General features: G+C 34.5%; 1 protein-coding gene across 1 annotated transcript in view; it reads right to left on the bottom strand.

The window, feature by feature from the left end:
- ULK4 (unc-51 like kinase 4) overlaps nt 1-20,540 on the bottom strand; it is a 196,019-nt gene that overhangs the window by 153,165 nt on the left and 22,314 nt on the right. The window contains exons 18-19 of the mRNA XM_065752754.1: nt 6,668-6,775; nt 3,059-3,142 (exon numbers count right to left, since the gene is read on the bottom strand). Coding sequence (XP_065608826.1) covers nt 3,059-3,142; nt 6,668-6,775 — 192 coding nt within the window. The remainder of the gene's footprint in view (nt 1-3,058; nt 3,143-6,667; nt 6,776-20,540) is intronic.

Below are 20,540 nucleotides of genomic sequence, written 5' to 3'. Positions count from 1 at the left end.
TACATACACACATTTACCAATATTCAGCTTCAAGACTTTTTACATAACATCCACTTAAAAATCTATTTCTATATGAAGTTTCTGATTTTTTTTTCCTTACAGTTAAGGTAGAAAATACATACTTATCAGATTAACTATATGAATTTAAAAATCAAATCCATACTTCATGTTAATAGTCAAGTTAAATGTCACTTACATACTAAATGATTAGTAAGAATACTAATTGAGTCTCCAATGCTACTTCAAACCAGAGGCAACAATTAATATATGCTGTATAAAGTCCCGCTCCTTTGGCTAGAAAAAGGTCAGGTATGGTCATAATGCACTACAAACTCAATGAAGCTTTCATAATAATTCCATTTACTGCCATCTGAGATTGTCTATCTTCACTCCCCTGAGATCTATTTCTGAGCACTACCTAAGCAACTAAGACTTGCACCATTTTTTGCTTAATTAGTTCTCCAGAAGAAAAGTATGACCTAAACTAATATTTAACCTCAAAACTAAAGGACTCATTCTGCCAAGTTATGTAATTGAATTTAAGTTAGTGAATTAAAATTAAAAATAAAAGTCTTCAATATGCAGCTGTAGAAGTTCAGTGTAACTGCACCCAAAATATATGAATAGAACTGTAACACAAAAGCACAAAATCCACTTTCACTGGTTTAGTTTTACATTTAGTTCTATAAATTGCACTGAAAGACAGCTTCTAAATCACAGTCACATCAAGCACTTGCAGAAGTGTTTGTTTCACCAAGTCAGTTATGGACATTTACTGAAAAAGAGCCCTAAGTAAGAAAGCAAATATAAGAGTGGTAAATAGATATATTTTTTCATATTAAATGATGTACAGATAAATATATTTAGAAGCATAATACTGATAAAATTGGAAAAACTGAGTAAAAATTTCTTCATTTTTCTAAATCAACTTTCATATAGCTCTTCCTTTAACTTAAGAAGACAAACAATAAAAAGAAACAAGAAATGTAATTTAATGAAGTAAAGCTGTATCATGCTAAGCATTCATTATTGCAGTAACTCAGTGTTAGATTGGTAAAAATTTGTAACATTATGCCAAAAAGAAGAAACATGTAGAAATAAATGTTAATACCTTGAGGAAAAAAACCAAAACACTGTCAGTGAGCTAGAGAAGTATACAACTCAGACTACTACTTTATTATAAGCAAATCCATTAGTAAACTAGAGAACTAACAACTAAAGAAGAAATTGAAGTGATAAAGTATATGATTCAGACTATATGAATTTTGTACTGTAGTTTATCCCATACTTTGAGAAAATACACGGTGCTATTCTCCACACCAAATTCTCTCTTCTCCAAATTCACTGTAAAGGAAATGCTATGGCTAAGAATATATGTTAGAAATCATTTCCACAATTGATTTACATATATTATTGCCCTATATTAAATATTAACAGTTACATTTTAAAGTTAACTTTTATTATTAAAATTTCTCATCAGATCAGAATCAAAAACCTTTGATTCATATCTTACTACCTCATAAAGGGAGATAAAAAGTCTGCTAAATTACATGATGAAAAACTAAGTAAATTAGGGTTAGGGTTAAAGTCCTGCTTCTGCAGCACCTTGGAAAACACATAAAAAGACAAAACTAACCTTTTAAGCTCATTCACTATTTCTGATTCAAATACTTTCTCCAGGTGCCTTGCTTTAAATGAGTTACACACATTCTGATGTGGGCAAGCAAGATAATTAGCTATACCTATCTATACTAATTCATCCACACAACTATATTTATTGCCTGTATCTTTCTCCCAGGCTCTATGAAGTGATTACTAAAACTGATTATAATGTTATCTCATATTTACATGCCCTCCTATTTAAGCAGAAATGGACAGATACCAAGTTCCAAGCTCCTATTTCAGTGGCTCCTTCATGCCATCGTGCAGTCTTAAAAGGAGGGCTGCATGCAGCTCCTGACTTCACCATCTAATTTCATAGTTTCAGTGTGGGATTAGGTCAAAGCAATATAGCCCAAGCCAAAGTGAGACAAGTAAAATGTGAAAAACAAAAAATGAAGAAGCAGCCTGGATGAGAACTATGAACACTATAAAACAAAGTGTTGCAAGAATCCAAAGGGGGTAAACCTTGAAAATTCAGAAATAGACTTTCTTTCATGAATAAATTTACTATTAAATAGCTTCTGACTAATGTACCTTAGAATAACACTTCACTCTTAGTTATTAGCTCCAAATAATCCATAATATAAACAATTGTGCATGTTCTTGATCATCTGAAGGTTTGAAGATGTTAAAATGCATCCAGACCTTTTCTCTATTAATCACAATCTGTAGGCAATAAAGATCTCAAAAAGAAAAAAGATGAAAACAGGTACTTCTGTTGCTTTTCCCCCTCCAGCAACCTCCGTCATGTTTTCTGCCTTGAGCTTTGCCTTGGGCAAAAATAAAGTCAAATGATCTCATGTAAACAGAAAATGCCAATCCTCTATGCAATTCTTTTTCAATTTACAAAATGGAATTATATGCATGTTTTTTATTTCCTTTTTGTCATACAGCTAAGTCAGCAGCAAGAAAAACTAAGAATACAGCACAGTATATGTAGTATAATTAAACTAATCACTACCTTGGGGCCTCAAAAGAGCACTAATAACCCAGAAGGAGAACAACACAGTTTTCCAAAACTCCATCAGACACTTAAATTCAAAAGTAAACCTCATTCAAAAATGCACCATACAAAAAAGGTAAATTACAAGAAAATACTATAAACTGTCAGAACACCCCTCATAAGAAAGTCACAGCGTTACTAAGTTTACTAACAGTAATTTTTATTTACCATTTCCCAAAACCAAGCAACAGTTCATAAACATTGGATGAATAGAGAACAACACTGAATTTTTGCATTCATCTCTGCTTAGGTCACGGTCTTATCATGATTATTTAAATTCACGAGTACCTTGGTTGACAAGGTACTTCAGTGCTGCAGGCTACAATCCTCACACAATGCCTACAGGGTTATTACAGTGGAGAAATTCTATTGAGGACAATGAAAGAGCCTTACCCCTTCCCGAAGACATCTCATTAGCACAGTGTAAGCTGCTGAGGGAACAACCAAGCATTCTCTGGGGTGCTCTTTTTTTACCTCCTGAAATGAAACCAACAGCAGAAATGATTAAATAAAAAAATCACAATTATCTCAACCACATAAATTGGTAAGACAGTCTTAATAATGTTCATATTATACACATTTCAAATTATATGCTAGAAAATACATTAGATTTCAAGGCAGTATTAACATTCTATGCTATTTCATGTGCAGCAAAGAAATAGGCATTTTATTATTTTAAATAGTCCCCAAAGCCTGTTAACAGAATTTGTCGTAATACTTAGTTTCATTATTTCCTTCGAATTCACACACAAAGAACGTTCTTTGCTTCTCTCAATCATTTTGATTCCTTCAGAAAGGGACAACTGACTATGAAATGCAGCAATGCTTCTCTTTAAATGCTTTTTAATTATACCAAATGAAGTAATTTTGTTTGTCAACTAGAATAAAGTAAATTTGCTTTGGAAAAAGATACTCAAAGTCATTCAGGGAGACAAAGTGTATAATTAAACTCACTGCATGGAACATCCTTCATTACAAATCAATACTGTTCTAAGATCCTTATGTATATTTCCCTGATATCACCCTTTTAGAGACACTGATTCACTGCTAGTTGAATCAGCATTTTAATTCTGCAATTAGAAGTTAATTAACTTTTTTTCCCCCTCCCTCAAGCAGTCTACTCTAAATTTTCAAATCTAAAAGTGGACATTTGGTTATCATTAATATTTGACCAAAGTAAGCTCCATATCTAGGGTGACAGCACATAGATATTAATAACTGTGAAAAAATAGTCTCTATTTGGAAAGGGAAGGACAAGACTAGGAGTTAAGACAGTCAAAATGATAGACTATGCTGGAACCAGCACAAACCTGTTTCTCGTTTCAGTCATCTAATTAAATGAGCTTTGACCAGTTTTGTCCCACTACATGCACTAAACGTGCTAAAAAATAAATGCTTTAAGTAACAGTCTTGAAATAGTAAAAGTACCTCAATTTTTCAAATGGATGAATGGCTTTTTACAAGGTTTAATCTCAAGTCAGAAATAAAAAAAATGAAATTTATCCCTATTCTTAATTATCTACACAAACCTATACCATATTACAGTTAATAAGTTTACAAGTATCACCAAACTTTTGAAGAGCTTCCTATTTTTTGTTCAGAGCTCCTATTTATTTTATTAAACTTCAGGTTTTCCACCCAAATAAAACAAACAGTACAAAAGGAAGAGAAATATTACACAGAATTTGAAAGTTTTCCCTTAACACAATTTGCTCAAAAGGACTAGAACATTCTCTCTGTAGTCAAATCATGCTACTTCCAATTTCCTCTTGGATTCTTTTTGAAAGAGAAATACAGATACAGAGTGCAGGATCTTGCATGCGAGATCTAATACACAAGTGCTCACCCGTAGGGTGAGCACCTCAAAAGAACAATAACTACACAAAATAATGAAAGTGGACAGTATATTTTTGTATGGCTTATCCAGATGGTATACAGACAACCAGTAAAACAGGTAGGGCTCACCTGCCACTGACAATTGAGGCTCACCCAGAACTCCACACAGGAGAGATCTCCAACAAGAGATCCTTCTCCAGTGGTGGTCAGCCCTTAAATGGGGTCTGGGAGAGGTGGAGCCAGACTCCACCCATTCTGGTCACACAGGAGTTACCTTCACCTGTGCTCCTGCAGCTGACTCAGTGCTCACCTCAGGTGATCAATCAGTGGTTCAGGCTGTGATTCAACAGTTCCCATACAGCACCCAGTATCAGCATTTAGGACTACAAAGAAATACTGTGATTATCTAGACTTTCGTCAGTATTTTACAATTTATTTTTCCCTGCAACCAGGGAACCTGTAATATAACCTGATGAATCTTGCTGCACCTAGATAGTTGATAGATTAAGCATCTGATAATTTATGATTTACCAAATGCTCATGCTAATTGAAATATAAGTTATCATTATCTAATATTGAGGTATGACATACAAGTAGGAAAACTCAAGGAAAAAAACAAATAAATAGAAGTGAGGCATATCCCCACATGTTTATGGCTCATTTGGTGTTTATAAAATACAGTTGATGTATAATTCTTAGTGAATCAGGCAGTTTCATTTGCTTTGCAATAATAAATAAATAAATTGGGAACAAACATCTCTGTTAGCTCTTACTATGCAACTACTGACTTGGTGTATAATCTTGTCAAGGTCACTTCAGACCATCTTCAGCAGTTTAAACAACAATTATGTCTACCACACCATAGTATTCTGAAGTTGCATGTGTACAGTGTAAAGAAAAGATTTTTTAATAAATAACTTTTTTCAACAACAAAAAAAAGAAAAACAGTAATATGTGTGAAGTGTTAGTTTCTCCAAGAACAGAAATCACACTGATATATTTAAAGTTTTAACAAGACACAGTGCCTCAAGATCATTAAGAGCAGATAAATCTTTCTTTAAATATAAATATATTTTCTACAAATATCTAAGGTGTGGGAGGCCAAGGGATGAGGCTGAACTCTTCTCAGCAGTGGTGAGAGGACAAGGGGAAATGACCACAAACTGAGGCATATGCAGTTCCGCAGAAATGAGTGTGGGAACTTCTCAGTGCAGTGACGGAGCAGTGGCACAGCTGCACAGAGAGGTGGTGGAGTCTCCTTCTCTGGAGACGTTCCAGACCCACCTGGACGCCTACCTGTGCAACCTGGGCTAGGGAGCTGCTTTGGCAGGGGGTTGGACTCCATGATCTCTGGAGGTCCCTTCCGACCCCTACAGTTCTGTGATTCTTTCAATTCTGTAATAACTTCTTACTCAAAGCAATTCAGCACATTGCAATAGTTCTTCCTGAAACATGATGGAGAGCTCTCATTTGAACACAAGTTAATATGCTTCAGACATTGTGAAATTTATAAAGACACATAGACTTTACAGTTTCTCAGCTCGTGTTTTCATAAGAGAAGAATGTGTTAGAGTTTGCACATGCTGATCTCTTCAGTTATAGAGCCAATATAGACAGATTTGTTTTAAATACTGAGGATTAATTTCAAAATAAAATCAAGCAGTGCAAAATCATCTTGCCACATATAATCTTCAAGTTTGAGTTTGTATTAGTGGTTAAAAATTAACTAGCTTACAATCTGTCTGATTAGTACAATTTTTTTCCCTCCCCTAAGGAAAACTGAGAAAAAAAAAGGAAAACATCTAAAACTAAATTGCCATTCTAGAAGTATGTTTCATAACAATTTCTCAGTGTGAGAATGTGTTCTGTGAATTCACCCATTTGACAGAGATTTTAGCAATTGACTAACCAGCAAAAGATGATGCTTGCTATCCTACAGAAAACAAAGCAATTGAAGAATGCAATTAAATTTACATCAGATGAAGTACAAGATTGGCTTAGCATGTTCCTTAAAAAGTAGAAAAATTATTAAAGAGTGTACAGGGACAATAAATTCCTGAGAATAGACAAAAGAAAAAAATCTCCTGATTTTTTTTGCCTACTTTCCATGGTAAACTTTTTTATAATCGATCAAAGAAATTTGGAAGGATGATGTGACAGCCTTACCTCACTGGCTATGAGATAAAGAAGCTCCCCAAGAGCTGGCAGAAGGCACTGCTTCAATTTGCTATTTCTGAAGTTCTCTCTGATGAGTTCAGTTAGAAGTATAAATGCCTAAAATATAAAGAAATCATATAATAACATGTATAATCCTTTCTCAAGCAAAATGTACCATTAAAGGTCACAGCAGCTTTATCAGAAATGCCATCTTAATGATACACTTTTCAATTCTGCTAAAAAGCCATTTGCAAAGGATTTCGTAAGAATGGAAGGAAAACAATAATTACAAAACATATATTCAATGTGGACAAAGAAGTAAATAGCCTAGGTGATAAATTGTCACCATCAGGTTAGAAAAAAACAACAAAATGTGGTATTTTGTTTAGATATTAAATCAGAACATATAAACACTTATAATTTTTCTTTCTGGTAAACATTTTCCCACAAACATTAGGTTAAAATTTGGCCAATGTGAGTAATGCCAGGCTCAGACTCAAAAGCAAGGGACCATTTAGCAACCACACATTACGGAGGGCAGCAGTAGGGCAGTCTGACAGAATGGCATTCAACATGGAAATACATATGAAGCAAGATGTTGAACTGAATTGCTCCATAAGGAATCAATTGTACTCACTGACATTCACTGACACCTGCTGAACACTTAAGGAGATCAAATTATGGATGTGAGCACAGTGAGGCAGTGGGTAGTGTATTTCAACAGTGGCAACAGTGATGGGAAAGACAAGCCACGTTCTGAACAGCCATGCGCAGCTGTCACAACACAGAATTTCGATAAGCTCATCCTCACAAATCAACAGATGGTGGTGACTATGTTGAAAAACTATTTTGTAGCTGAGAATGTGCTCTGTCAAATAGTGTTCTGGTGCTTTTTTGGAATCTGTTGTAGTTTCCGTGGAAATAAACAGGAAGTATTACTTTTGGAGTTCATAAGTCTAAGAATGAAATAGAATACATAACCCACTTTTGAAGCTTCATTTTCATAAACATTCAGAATGCTTCACACACTACTGAGGAACTTTGGGTGGTTAGCCACTCCAGAGAGAACTTAACATCTTTATTTAAATAAATCTGTCACTGGGCTTTAAAACTTCTAATATATGAGCCTGAGAAAGTAGCAGTCAACTTGATTCAATTCCGAACTAAATGGTGAACACATAAATGATAACATTTTATCCTTTATTAGATTTGCTTCTTATAGCTGTATAGAATTACTCTTAGTTTTGCGATAAAATATGTAAGTTTCATTAAGTATCTTCACTACAGAATCAATACCACAAGATATACTTCAGCACTGTGGCATTAACACACACTACCCATATTCAGTTAACACCTCCAAAATAGTATTCCAGCTAAACAGAATTGATGAGCTGTGCGATAACATGAGCTGCAGACAATGATCCCAGCAAACTGGCTAAGGACATTAATTCATTATGACACCTAAGTTAAGACTGCATGTTTGTTCATAAGCAGAACTCGAAGATAATACAATTCAAATCTGGTAGGCTGTTCAAAACTATCAGTTTTTAGTGATGCACGTCAGTCAGCAGAAAATTCTGATTTCATATCAACATTACTCTTGCTGAGCATCTGTAAACTTTATTTTTCCTAAGGCTAGTTAATAAATTGGTATATTTTGATGACGTGTATGGGAACTTCTGAATCATGACCTGAACCACTGAATGAGCACCTGAAGGGATGATCTGGTCAGCCCTAGAAGCACAGGTGAAGGTGGTTCAACTGTGCGACCAGGTATAGCCAGGTTCTGCCCCTCTTCTACCTCATTTAAGGGCTGACTGCTACTGAAAAAGGATTTCTTGTTGGAGATCCCTTCTTTTTGGTGTTCCTTCCCTGCAAGCCTAGATCTTTGGAGATGGGTGAGTACTCATTTTCCTTCTTTTGTAGTACCTCCTTGTTTGTGCTGCTCTCTTTTCCTTTGCAACATAATTTAAACATATTTGTGTATGCAGTCCTAAAATGTTCAGATTCCTATCACTGAAGTTAAAAACGTAGTTGAACTTCCTATTCAGTAAATTATTTCTTTACACACTTCTATTATGCTTTACTTGTCTGCCTTCCTATTCAGTTGGAGAAAATAAGTTGTTTGTATTAATCATACTAGGACTATATTTTTTTGGTTGTTCATTAAAAAAGAAGAATTTAAGTTTTACAACTAAGATGAAATCAAAAAAGAGTGTTTGATGTTGGTTAACGGTAGTTAGTATTTCTGATTTTGCTCTGCTTCAAGATCATAGTACTTCCAATCTGTTCTTTTTATTCAGAAATGATAAAAAGAGGAAGCTGTTCTCACAGTATTCCAATTTCTGTTTTTTTTCACTTCATAATTAAAAGAGAAAGTTGACAATTTAACAAAATTTAAACCAAGCTATTTTCATCACTGTGCACTAGGGAAAAAAAAAACACAAAAAAGGCAGTCAAAAGTGTAATAAATTAAAAAGGGTTGTTGAACAGGAGAGATCTGAATAAAGACAGTGACTGACTTTTGACAAAACTGTAGAATCTTCCTTTAAAGAAAAGGAAAAATTAATTGCATGTTTGTTTGTTTTTTACTGGTTACCTCCATTCATTTTTTTTTGTAAGTTTACTCACTGAAGGGTAATTTGAGTAACTGCAAGCAGGTACATTACTAGAGACATGCAATTACCAGAATCCAAAGACTTACAGAACTGTGTGGAAGAGCTAATACAGATGGCAACAAACAAATAATTACCACATGTTACAGAGGATACTTGCTATTCTTAAAATAGATGTATGGGTATTTTAAATACAAAATGCCTCTTTCAGTTGTGTACAAGCCTAACACTTGCAATATGACAACTCTCTGTTCACTGAAGGCATTTGAGTAATCAAACATTCAAGTGCAGGAAGAAGGATCTCACATGTCACATACTTAGTGCTTGTGCTGTTACCCCTACTTAAGAAGCAGTTCTTCACATGTCCTCTGCAATAGAAGCTATGCCACAGGAAGTCATGTTTCAACGTCTATACTTTATGCACAATATAATTGTATAAAATTATACACTGCATAAAGCATTTATGAATATGTAATTTTAACAGTGCGTGTTAAATGTCCTACAATAAGGAAAGCAAGCTGTTTCTTGCTCTGTTATGTACACAGGTTACTTCTGTTCCTGATAACAGTGATTTATTAACAGATCTAAAATATCTGCCCATACTTTCACAATGAAATATAGTGTAAATTATTCTGGTAAAGATATCTGCTCAGAGATTTTGATGCCAGGTTAAATCATAGTATGAATTTAAGGCAAATTTTATTAGCTGGACAAATACGTACAAGAAAGCAAATTTGCTAATTGTCTGACAAAATCCTTTTCTCAGCTGTGGCGTATTCTTTCCTTTCCACCTGACTACATTTTCAATGGTGCAAGTAGTAATAAGCTTCAAGTCCTAGATCTGCTAAAAACATCTTAAATTTAGTGTATTACTTAAATCTCTTACAGTAGCAGTCAAGCTAGATGGATGTAGCGCATCTTTTACAAGAGAAGATGCTTGGTTCGTATCTGGATAGATAGTTATTACCTTCACGTACAACAATGATATGTGCAGTTGGTAAATTAAATGTAGCAGGCTCTCAATCTGTTTCAAGTTATATCTAGAAGTTTCCATGCACTTTTATCAGTCCAGAGGTGAAAATTATAGCATATTCAAAAAGAGGTGATGTTTTACGTATTAGTTTGTGACAATGCTCAGGTTTACAATATTACTACATATTTAATCTGTTAGTTCAAATGTTAACAAGCATTAGCAGAAAGTAAGAAGTTACATTTGTAATTCTGCGAACCCTCACAGAGATTAAAAACTGTCTCTGCCTCAAGCATCATGGAAATTACTCCTCATCTTTTTTTCTTGTGAGTAGACACACACACAGTGTAACATAGGCAAGTAATGCCATGGAAACCTCACTTTCCTTGGAGAAAATAAGTCTCAGCAGACTGAGAAAGTACACGGTACGTGACAGCTGCATTACCATTACCCAGAAAAGAAACTACAATTTTATTTATACCAATTACTTATTTTTAAAATGGATATGAAAAACCAAGGAGAGACCAGTGTTCTTGGAACATCTCAAACATGTTGCCCATTTCTTTATCACTGAGATGCACAAGTAAAACATAAGGAGTCACTTAAGCTGATGTTAGATCCAAATATAGCTGTGATTCACTATATTTCAGTGAAAGCTGATTAAATATCCAATGAGTGGCTTGACTGAAGGTGGTGGTGACAGGACAGAAAGAGAGTTCTATTGAATTCTTCTATGGGGCACAGATACAAGAAGAATGTCTGGACAAGCAAGATACTCTAGTTTTGCAAATTTTATGTTCAGGACAATAAACTGTGTCACAGAACATGGATAATCAAAGGGAGATATGACAGGCTATGGACATAGTATAAATGGTTTCTAGAATGTAGAAAAAAGTGTACAACATACTGGACAATTTATGCAGGACTATATCATATCTAAGGTACAATATGCGTAATGTTTCTTCAGATAGAATATCATGCAAAATTGACTATGAAAATTCCTGCTATTTTAAGTTTTACATAACTGTTGTAGGAAGAGACCTTAGCAGACAAGTGGAGCGGATAACCTGAAATTCAAGTGGAGGCTCCATGAACACACTCCAGAATCAGCTCAAGATCCTAACTGAAAACAGTAAGACACAAGCACTGGAAATCAGAAAGGATACTCTGAAAGTAACTCCCACTGTTTTATTATGCTGGTCCATGGCATCAAAAGCAGATGGTGGTGGTACAGCAAAAGGGCTTGTGTCTTCCCTACGATGCTCAGTTATGCACTGTTGCCATGCAACAGATAGCAGCAGAGAAGCAGCCTGACGTGAAAGCACATCTAAAGCAAAGGTGAGGAGCTGAATTAGTTCATGCAGAAAATATTACACCCATTGACATTCATCAACACTTGTGTTACATGTCTGGAGACCTGTAACATGACAGAAAGCATAGCAAGACAGCAAAGCAGCAAAGTCCTAGGCTACAGCAAGCGAGGATCTGCTTAACAGAAGTAAGGTCAAAAATAACATAAAGAAGATCCTTACTTTCAGAAGGACTATTAAGATTCTCAGAGATAGGGATCTCCAATGCCCTCACCTCTAGTGCTAACCCTTAAATGAAGTAATAGTAGCTGTGAAGGAGCAGATTAATTCCATTTTTATGAGTGTGGCATGGAGGCTCTTGTGCATTGCTGGCAAAAATGCATAGCTAGCAGTGGTGACTGTGTTGAAAAAGTGTTTTGTAGCCAAGAACTTGCTCTCTCAATGTAATTGTACTTTTTGTAGCTGTTGTAGTTGCCTTAGAAAGAAATAGGAAGCGTTACTTCCGGAGCAACGTCCTTCATTACAAATATGTTACATTTCCAAACAAATTGAAAATGTATCAAATCAAAACCATCAACAGAGAAACAAACAAGCCCCACCTGTGTACTAGGTTTGGGATTTGTTTTCTTCGGGGGAAAAAAAATTTCTCATTGTGAGAGATGTACCACAGTTTAAGATATTCATAAACAGTTTCATTTCCCCCACCCTTTGAGTTTGAAGCTTTTTAATGATTGAAAGTATCAGGCAAATAAATTAGCAAAAACAAAAGGGAGATCTTGTTTTAATTTTTGCCACTGTCAGTAATGAAAAGGATTAATGAGATGTCCAAGAAGTAAAGGGGCCTTGAAATGAGAGATTTCTGCCTTCAAAACTGCAGCCAATGGCAATCAACTGAAGCAGACTTGCGTCTAAAAATGCTGCAGTTCTACATATCAGTCTTCACAGAACAAGATTTGTCAGGAGCATCCAAACTGGTAGTTTTATCTTCTCTTTTTGTTTCTGCATATTCCTCTACCATTATTATTTGCATGTTTCAACTATTCATTTGTGCCTTTTACAAATAATATGCCTGGATTTTTATTCTTTTCATTAGCTGTATGCAATATATTCCAGATCATCTTTTCCTTCTTGAATTAGAAACCATGGTGAGAACACTATTGAAGTTCATCAGTAAAACACTATGTAGAGATTCTTAGATTTACTTACTTTTTCTATGAATAATTTCTCACAGTTTCTCTATTTTTTTTAAATGAGTATTTTCTATGATTTTTAATTTAAGTTAGTACCTTTTATTGAGGGAGTTTAAAACAGACAATCTTTAAGGTCCATTACAACCCAGACCATACTGTGATCATTGCAAGTGCCTTCATTCTACTCAGTGAAGGTGACAACCAGACCCAACGTAGAAGTTGTTGGGCTAGAAGTTTTCTTAAAAAAAAAAAAAAAACACAAAAAAAACAACAGGGCTTCAGGCTAATATTCAGATACTCAGAGGAAAACCTAGGACTACAACAAACATACAGTTGATCTTGCATAACTTTAAGGCTGCTATGAACATCTTTTAGTGCTGTAATTAGAAGACAGAAGGAGAATGAAAAAGAAAAAAGACTGGTGGTGGCTGAAAAGCCTATCACAGAAACTTGTGGCAGCGCAGTTGTGACAATTAGGTGCATGCTTTAGAGGAAGAGGCTGGATTTTCTTCTCCTGTTACTGTCTACAATTTGATTAATTTGCAAACAAAAGACAAAAAAAGGAAGATTATGTTCATTCTTCAGGCTATGTATACTTAGTTGAAAGAGAGAGACATTCCAATAACCAAATTGAGTTAGCAAACTCAAAAAGAAATTAAAAGTATGCAAAAAACCCAATCCACAGCTATGATAAGGTATAATTAAAAACAACCTAATATCCACAGAGCATAGAACTGCAATAGCATGCAATGTAACCTCATGAGCATTATGAGAATACTAGCAAAATTTTTCTAGGAAATAAAGAACACATAGATTGTGTTTTCCAGAATTAATTGAATTCTTCTTTAAAAAATCTGCTGGGAATGTATTTTTAAATACATAAAGTTGTTTGGTTTGTATTATCTCTTTAATATGTTAGAAATATTTTAGATACTTAGAAACACTCTAAGTGGAGCCTTCTTTCAAGTTTCAATTTAAAAAATGACAGAAACATCAGAGAAACATACTGTTTTCAACCTATTCATTTTAAAATTCTTCATTTTCTGTTCTGTAATATTTACCCCCAGTATGCCAGCAAAAGTAACAAAAAGCAAAGACCAATTTCTATGCACAGTGCCAAAAATACTAGTGAAAGAATGCATCTAATTTAAATCTACATGATGATAAATTCAGCTCTCTTTCCACTCCATGGCCATACAAAACTCCATACTTGTGTCTTGCTGTACTGTTCTCATGAAAACTTGGGATAGAATATGTGCTGTTAAATCCCAGATGTAACATAAGAAGTAAGAATTCAAACAACTCTTCCTATTGCAAGAAAGGCTTAGGCATTTCATCCTCTGAAATTATTTGAAACCTCTCATTCAACTTCTACCAAACCTATTAAGAGTAAAAAAATACTTAGCTCCCTTGTTTTTGTGAAACCAGTTCAAATGAAATAGCAATACAGAAGTGAATGAAAAATTGCTACTTTTTTTTCTTAAGCAACAGCAAATACATATATGAAAACATTTTGAATACACTAAGCATAGAAGGTCAAAGACTCCTCCATTGAGTACCAGAAAACATCTCCCTAAACCAAGGACTTTCTGTTCATATATCCTGAGAGCTAACAAAGCAAGTGGTGAAGATGGTAAAGAATACAGTAGCCTTTGTGTAATTAAGTTTAAAAGCCAACTGCAAGACATTCACAAGAAAGCCAGCTCATTTAGCTGCTTGGTAGCCATTCAAGTAGGGACTGCATTTTCTACACACAGGGCTCGCTGTTTAAATACAGAAGGGACTGCAGGTAGTAATTCTCAGTGCTCTAGAATTTTTATTCCTCTGTGAAACAGCACTCAGTGCCCTCAAGAATACAGGCTTTACAAAGAAAAATAGAGGTCTATTCCTAAAGGCAACTTACCAGGAAAGTTGCTTACAGTTTATTTGTTAATATCACATTCATTTAGGATAGCTGGAAGGCTGAGTCTTTGCATTTTGAATGCTGCAGGATAACCACTCATGTTTTCATGAAAATAATTGCAGGTTGCCATAAATTGGCTCTACGGAATTTGAATTTACTTTTTCTTGTGTGTTAAAAAAATTAAAATGCATATTCTAGTTTTTGAACTGTGTATATGCGAACATTTGAAAAGCTCTGATAAATCACTGTATTTTCCAGTAAGATTCTCAAATGCAATCAATAAGGTAAAATTATTTCATGCATGAACAGAAAAAGACACAAGTATATATTCTAAAACCTCATGAAAGTGATGCTGAAGGAGGTACAAACTGAAACAAGTTCAACAGAAGCCTACATAGTACAACAGTCAGGAAAACCCAGCTTCCTGCCACACAGTACATATGTAATAAAGGCAGCTACATGCTACTCTTCAAGTAATCATCATTTTCCTTTGGAAGTCAATCTGGAACTGTTTATCACCTTGGGATGTTAAAGTTAAAAAACAAATGCTATTTAATAATCCTGTCTGCTTTCCAAATCAAAGCAGTTTTCAGGTTTTATTCTTTGCAGCCCTTGGAAAGATTGATTTGCACAAACTAATCCATTAAGAAATTTCTTCTCTTAACCCTTCTTAAAAACAATCTTGTCCTTAGTCTAAAATTAGTAGTAGATTTAGGAATAGGAAAATTAAAACAAGTGTAATGATTTTGAAGCTTTCTATGCAGCCAAATTGAAGGGAAAACAATGGCTATAGAGTCAGCACGGAGGTATCAGCCTAACATTTGTGCTTATCTTACTTCAACAGTAATTGCAGGGTCACACTGTATTTCTCAGTAGGTGTGCGATTGTAGAAATTTCTCTGCATATTTCCGGCTCTGGAATGGATATATCAAAAAAGATGATCTATCTACCTCAAAATTTTGAGGCAAATTTAGTCCTCAGTATATATTAATTACTGCTAACATTAAAAGAAATTACTGACTACACAGCTGCCATGTGCATAAGCTCCTTTGAGTTGGAGCTGCTCTCCAGTAAAAGCTAGCTGGAAATAATTTAGGACATATGAATAACCAGAGAATTAAGGACAAAAGTAGAACTTCTACATTATTATTTAGAAAGTGATTTTTTTATAGTGAAAAAAATAACTAAAATATTACTTTTAAATATAAACAAAATATTTTAAGTAAGCAGGACTTAGAACTCCTCACTGTACGTTTACATTACAATGGACAGAATGAAAGATAAAAAGAGGAAATAACAGAATGTCATAAACAGTTGAGCAGCTGCATATTATACTAGAGTAAAATAACAATTTCACAAAATCTAACAGTTAAATACTGAGATCTTCAGCTTCAAATACTCTACCTGCATTGCTAAATTCATTATTTAACAGCATTTTTTAAGAACTGTTTTATAAACTGCAGTAACATGTAAACAATTAACTAAGAGAGCAAATGACTATGTAATATGAAAATACTGTGGAGAGGCTCAAGGTGCACACCCATCACTCAGCAACAATCAAACCATCAGTGCACTATTAATGCTGTGTCAAGTGACACCAGGACACAGGACAGGCCGCGCTGACTCGAGTGATGGCAAATACTTGTACCCATTTTGATACACTGGCTAAACACAGCACTCTGAACAGCAAAGAATGTGCAGCCATGCTTTCCCTTTTTGATAAAGGAGTTTGAGGATAGGTTTCAAGATTGACAAAAAAACAGCAAAACTATTCCTGTTTATGACACCATTTTCAATTGGCATAAATACATTCTCTGCAGATTTTCAAATGGAATATACAGAGTTGCAATCAGATACACAACTCAAAAATGTGGTAATGTCTGTTCACCAGGCTTTCACAATCCCTCTCTGGGCAGAGAAAGACATAACGCCATAACATCAGAGGCAGATGTTCTAGAAGTGTATACATTCATTGACCGAAGAAAAGGATCCTAGCAGCACTGCTCTTAATTATTCCCAAAATAGATTTTGGTAAGAAAACAAAACATTCTTAGTATAAGAACACACAAACTTGAAAGAGTATTGCAAAGAAGTTTACTGACAGCCTTACTGAGGTCATTAAAAAAAAAAAAAGTACTGTTGTATCTTTGGAAAAAAGTAAATTTAACCATCTCATCATATTAAGAGTGTCAGTTAAATCTCTTTTACACAGGTATACCTTTTGCATTTTTCAAGGCAATTAATTTGGGAAAAATTGCAAAAAAAGTGATTTAATTGTGCAATCAGCAGTGTATCTTTCCAGTTGCCAAACTGAAATGTTCTTATTTTCTACTGATAACTTGGTTTTGACTTCAAAAATAAACCAAGCCTAATTAATTCAGATTTTTTAATCTTCAAAAAATTAATTTTATCAAAGAATCTTCCCACGAGTATGATAAAAACATCTTAACAGTCGGTCCAGCAATCTAGAGTTCCCGTGCCTTGTTATCATTAACACCAGTTGTATTTCTGGCTTATTAAACTTAGAAAAACTTCTCAAATACTCTGTGAGTTTCTGCCAGCAGAACCTAATTTACCTGAGAAATACTGACCTTTTATTTGCTCATCTTCCTCCCATGTGCCCTAGGCAAGCTAATGTGTTATAAACACTGGACTAAATCATTGAAAATAAATTGAAGAAATTTATTATAGAGGTTGAAAGCTTACTAACAGTCATTCAAAAAAAATTAAATGTCATCTCATTGAACCAAAAGTATTAGGTGACCATTCTTGTTATGCTCGAAAGATAAAATTTCATCACAATTGTTTTGCAAAACAGCAGACATTTGTGTGTGCAAATATGCAAGTACTCCTATGCATACACTCTGATGCAGCTTATGATTAGGTTATACCTATAAGCTAAAGTTGGGGTGTTTTTTGTAATTGGTATCATTTTTATGTAAGAAGAACCAGTATATGTTAAGCTAAGTGCCAGGCAAGGATAAACTCAAATTATGATCACTTGTGACCAGATTCATATAACCCTTTTTACAATAAAAATAGCAAAACTAAACAGGTTGGAATAAAAGTTCAAATGAAACTTATTTTAATTTGAATCTCCTTACAGTATGAGCAGACGTGTATAGGCCTAGAAACAGGAATAATCAGAGAGAAGCCTGGAACAAGACCTAAAGTCAGCATTGTGTGAGAATTTTAATGAGAACAAACTATATACCTATTCCAAAAGTAGATGGAATCAGCTTAGTTAGAGGAAGAACCATAAAACTGAACTTATAATGATACAGCTGTGCTGTATAAGTTGTACAAAACAACCAGAAAACTGTACTACAAGAATGAGAAATAAAAAGGCTCAAGTTATATATAGCTTCAACTTGGATGAAAACACATTAAGATACTCCATTCCTTTGACAAAAGAATGACATTCCAAACTAAGCATTATAGACATTCTGCCATTCTGCATGGGATATCAAGTTCATTAATTTGCCCATGGAGTTCCATCAGCAAAAGGCTTTGCCAATTAAGAAAATTGCACACCAGGGTCTCTGAACCCTCTCTCAGTAGAGCAGTGGACCCACATCCATAAGAAAATAGGCACAGCTGCCTAGGTCATCACATGAAGCTGATATTTCCAATCAGCAAATTTAAAAGAGAGAAACAACAGGAAAGATTTTGCCTCTAAAAAGTCAGGGGACAGAAAGTGATTCCTTCAATGTTGAAGACTGGTCATGTAATTGTCAGAGAAGGACACTGCTCCCTGATATGAAAGCATTTAGTGAGATTGCTTTATGATCTCCTTGAGGAGCAGTAAAATAAAAGGCCAAGGCAGAAATATTACATCAGAGTAAGTGTGCCTATCCAGAGGGAAACACAAGGTATTCACAGAGGGGAAAGAACTATAGTTTCTTGTAAGAAACTATAAGAATTTACTAATAAGAAAAATTAGACATACATGCAAGCAAGCCTCAAAAACTTAGCTATAATTTTGCATAAAAATTCTTCCCAACTCCAAAATTAGATAACTAGGGATAAGTAGAAAGCACTGTATTTCTGATTTGTAAAAGGCAACTCTGGGGAAAAAATACCAAAAAAACTCATTCACCATAACCATTAGTAGGTTAGAAAATAATTGACCTATCCAGCTTCAGCAGCTGTCTCAACAATTCTTATTGCAACTGCCAGATAAAAAACTCACAAAATTTCTTCATTCTGATTTGAAGAATAAATAATACAAGAGATCAATCTTCCTTTCAGATTTTAAGATCAGTCTCTCTTTTCTATTCAACAAAGCACTGCTCCAAAAAAGACTTAATTGGAAAAAGTCCAATTGCAAGTGAATTTACATTGGAATATATCAGCAGTTTTAGAATATATGAGCAGAATCAAAATAGCACGTAGTTCCACTGTCAAATATATGTCTAGACTTTTCCGGCAGATGTTATGTGAAACAATAGTTAACTTGCATTTTTATTTCTGTGTTTTAGTGACCTCTAGTGGTTACGCATGTAAAAATGTTTTTCAGAGATCGCCTCAAAAACTTTTTCCCTTTAGGAAAAAAGAAAAGGAGGAGGACTGTTAATTTTTAAGTTAATTTAAACTTTTAAAGGGTTTAGAGGATTACTAGATGAATTCAAATACCTGGTTCAGGAAATCCTAGAGATGTCTATTACTGGAGGTACAGAACATATCTCAGAGAAGCAGTACATTCTTGAATTACTCCTCTGTACTTCACATTTCCCATATTTGCCTCTGTACTATAGAAATGCTAAAATAGCCCTTTGGACTGAGACAGTAGCACCAACCTTAGCTATCTTCAGTAGAAAAGCCACCAAAACTAGACTTACTTAGAGCTTACAGTTGAGGGATTGTATGTTGCAAACTGAAGTCCTTAAGAACTGGATTTCACAGTCATTTTAGACTATTATGTTCTGACTAATCACAGCTTGATCTCAACATTTCCTAAATTACATCAGTCATCAAGAAACTTCAGCTGGAGCATTGGTTCATATAAGAGGATAAAATTTAGTGTATTTCATTACAGTATATAATGTTCAAAATTTGTTTTTTTTTTTAAGAAGAAATAAGAAAATAATTCTAACTTTTAAAAAGGCATCGCACAATATGCAATAGCTGACAGTCCCAAGGAATGATAAACCAGCAGTTCATCCAGTTCTAGCAGCTTGAGGAAGGCAGGAATCAACACTGCAGAGCAGAAGCTAAAAACATTAAAATGTTAGAATTCTATTTTTTTTCCTAATTCTAGTCTTGTAGGCATTCTTAAAATAATTAACATAAAAAGCATTTTAGAAGAAAATAATAGAAAACTTGCAGTAACTGTCATTACAGCAAGCACAGCAGTTGCCTTTCGAACAACATTTTAACTCAAATTCATTATTTTCCTAATTAGGGCATATGAAATTAATTTTAATTCATGTAAGAATGGGGTCAAAGTGATAGTGAGAACTATTTTCTGTTTCTAGTACCTCAATGTCACTTGCACAATATTTACCTTGCTTTTTAAAGCAGAGAAATATTTCTAAAAATGCTAAATTATACTTGTAAAATTACTTTCATGTTCATATAAAACGTCCATAATTATTCTAGATAATGAAACTACAAGGTACAATATTCAGTAGGAGGGGGAAAAAAAAAAACCAAAAAACAACACACTGGGACCTAGACAAAAAAAAAAATGTCCTTAACTCTATTGCCAAAAAAGTTATCTGTTAACCAGTAACTGCATTTACTACATACCAAGTCTGGACAACACGAAGGCTCATGATCTCACCTCTCTCTACAGCACCCTGAGGAGGGCAATCAGAGGGAGGTGCTGGGCTTTTGTAAGAGACTAATATTTTATATCATTGCCTCAAAGTGTGAGGATGAACATGTCTGAA

This window comes from Cyrtonyx montezumae, unplaced genomic scaffold, assembly GCF_038088225.1.
Source record: "Cyrtonyx montezumae isolate F1298 unplaced genomic scaffold, pur_monq_1.0 scaffold_8, whole genome shotgun sequence".
Classification (NCBI taxonomy): domain Eukaryota; kingdom Metazoa; phylum Chordata; class Aves; order Galliformes; family Odontophoridae; genus Cyrtonyx; species Cyrtonyx montezumae.
This window is presented reverse-complemented; position numbering and strand designations above follow the sequence as displayed.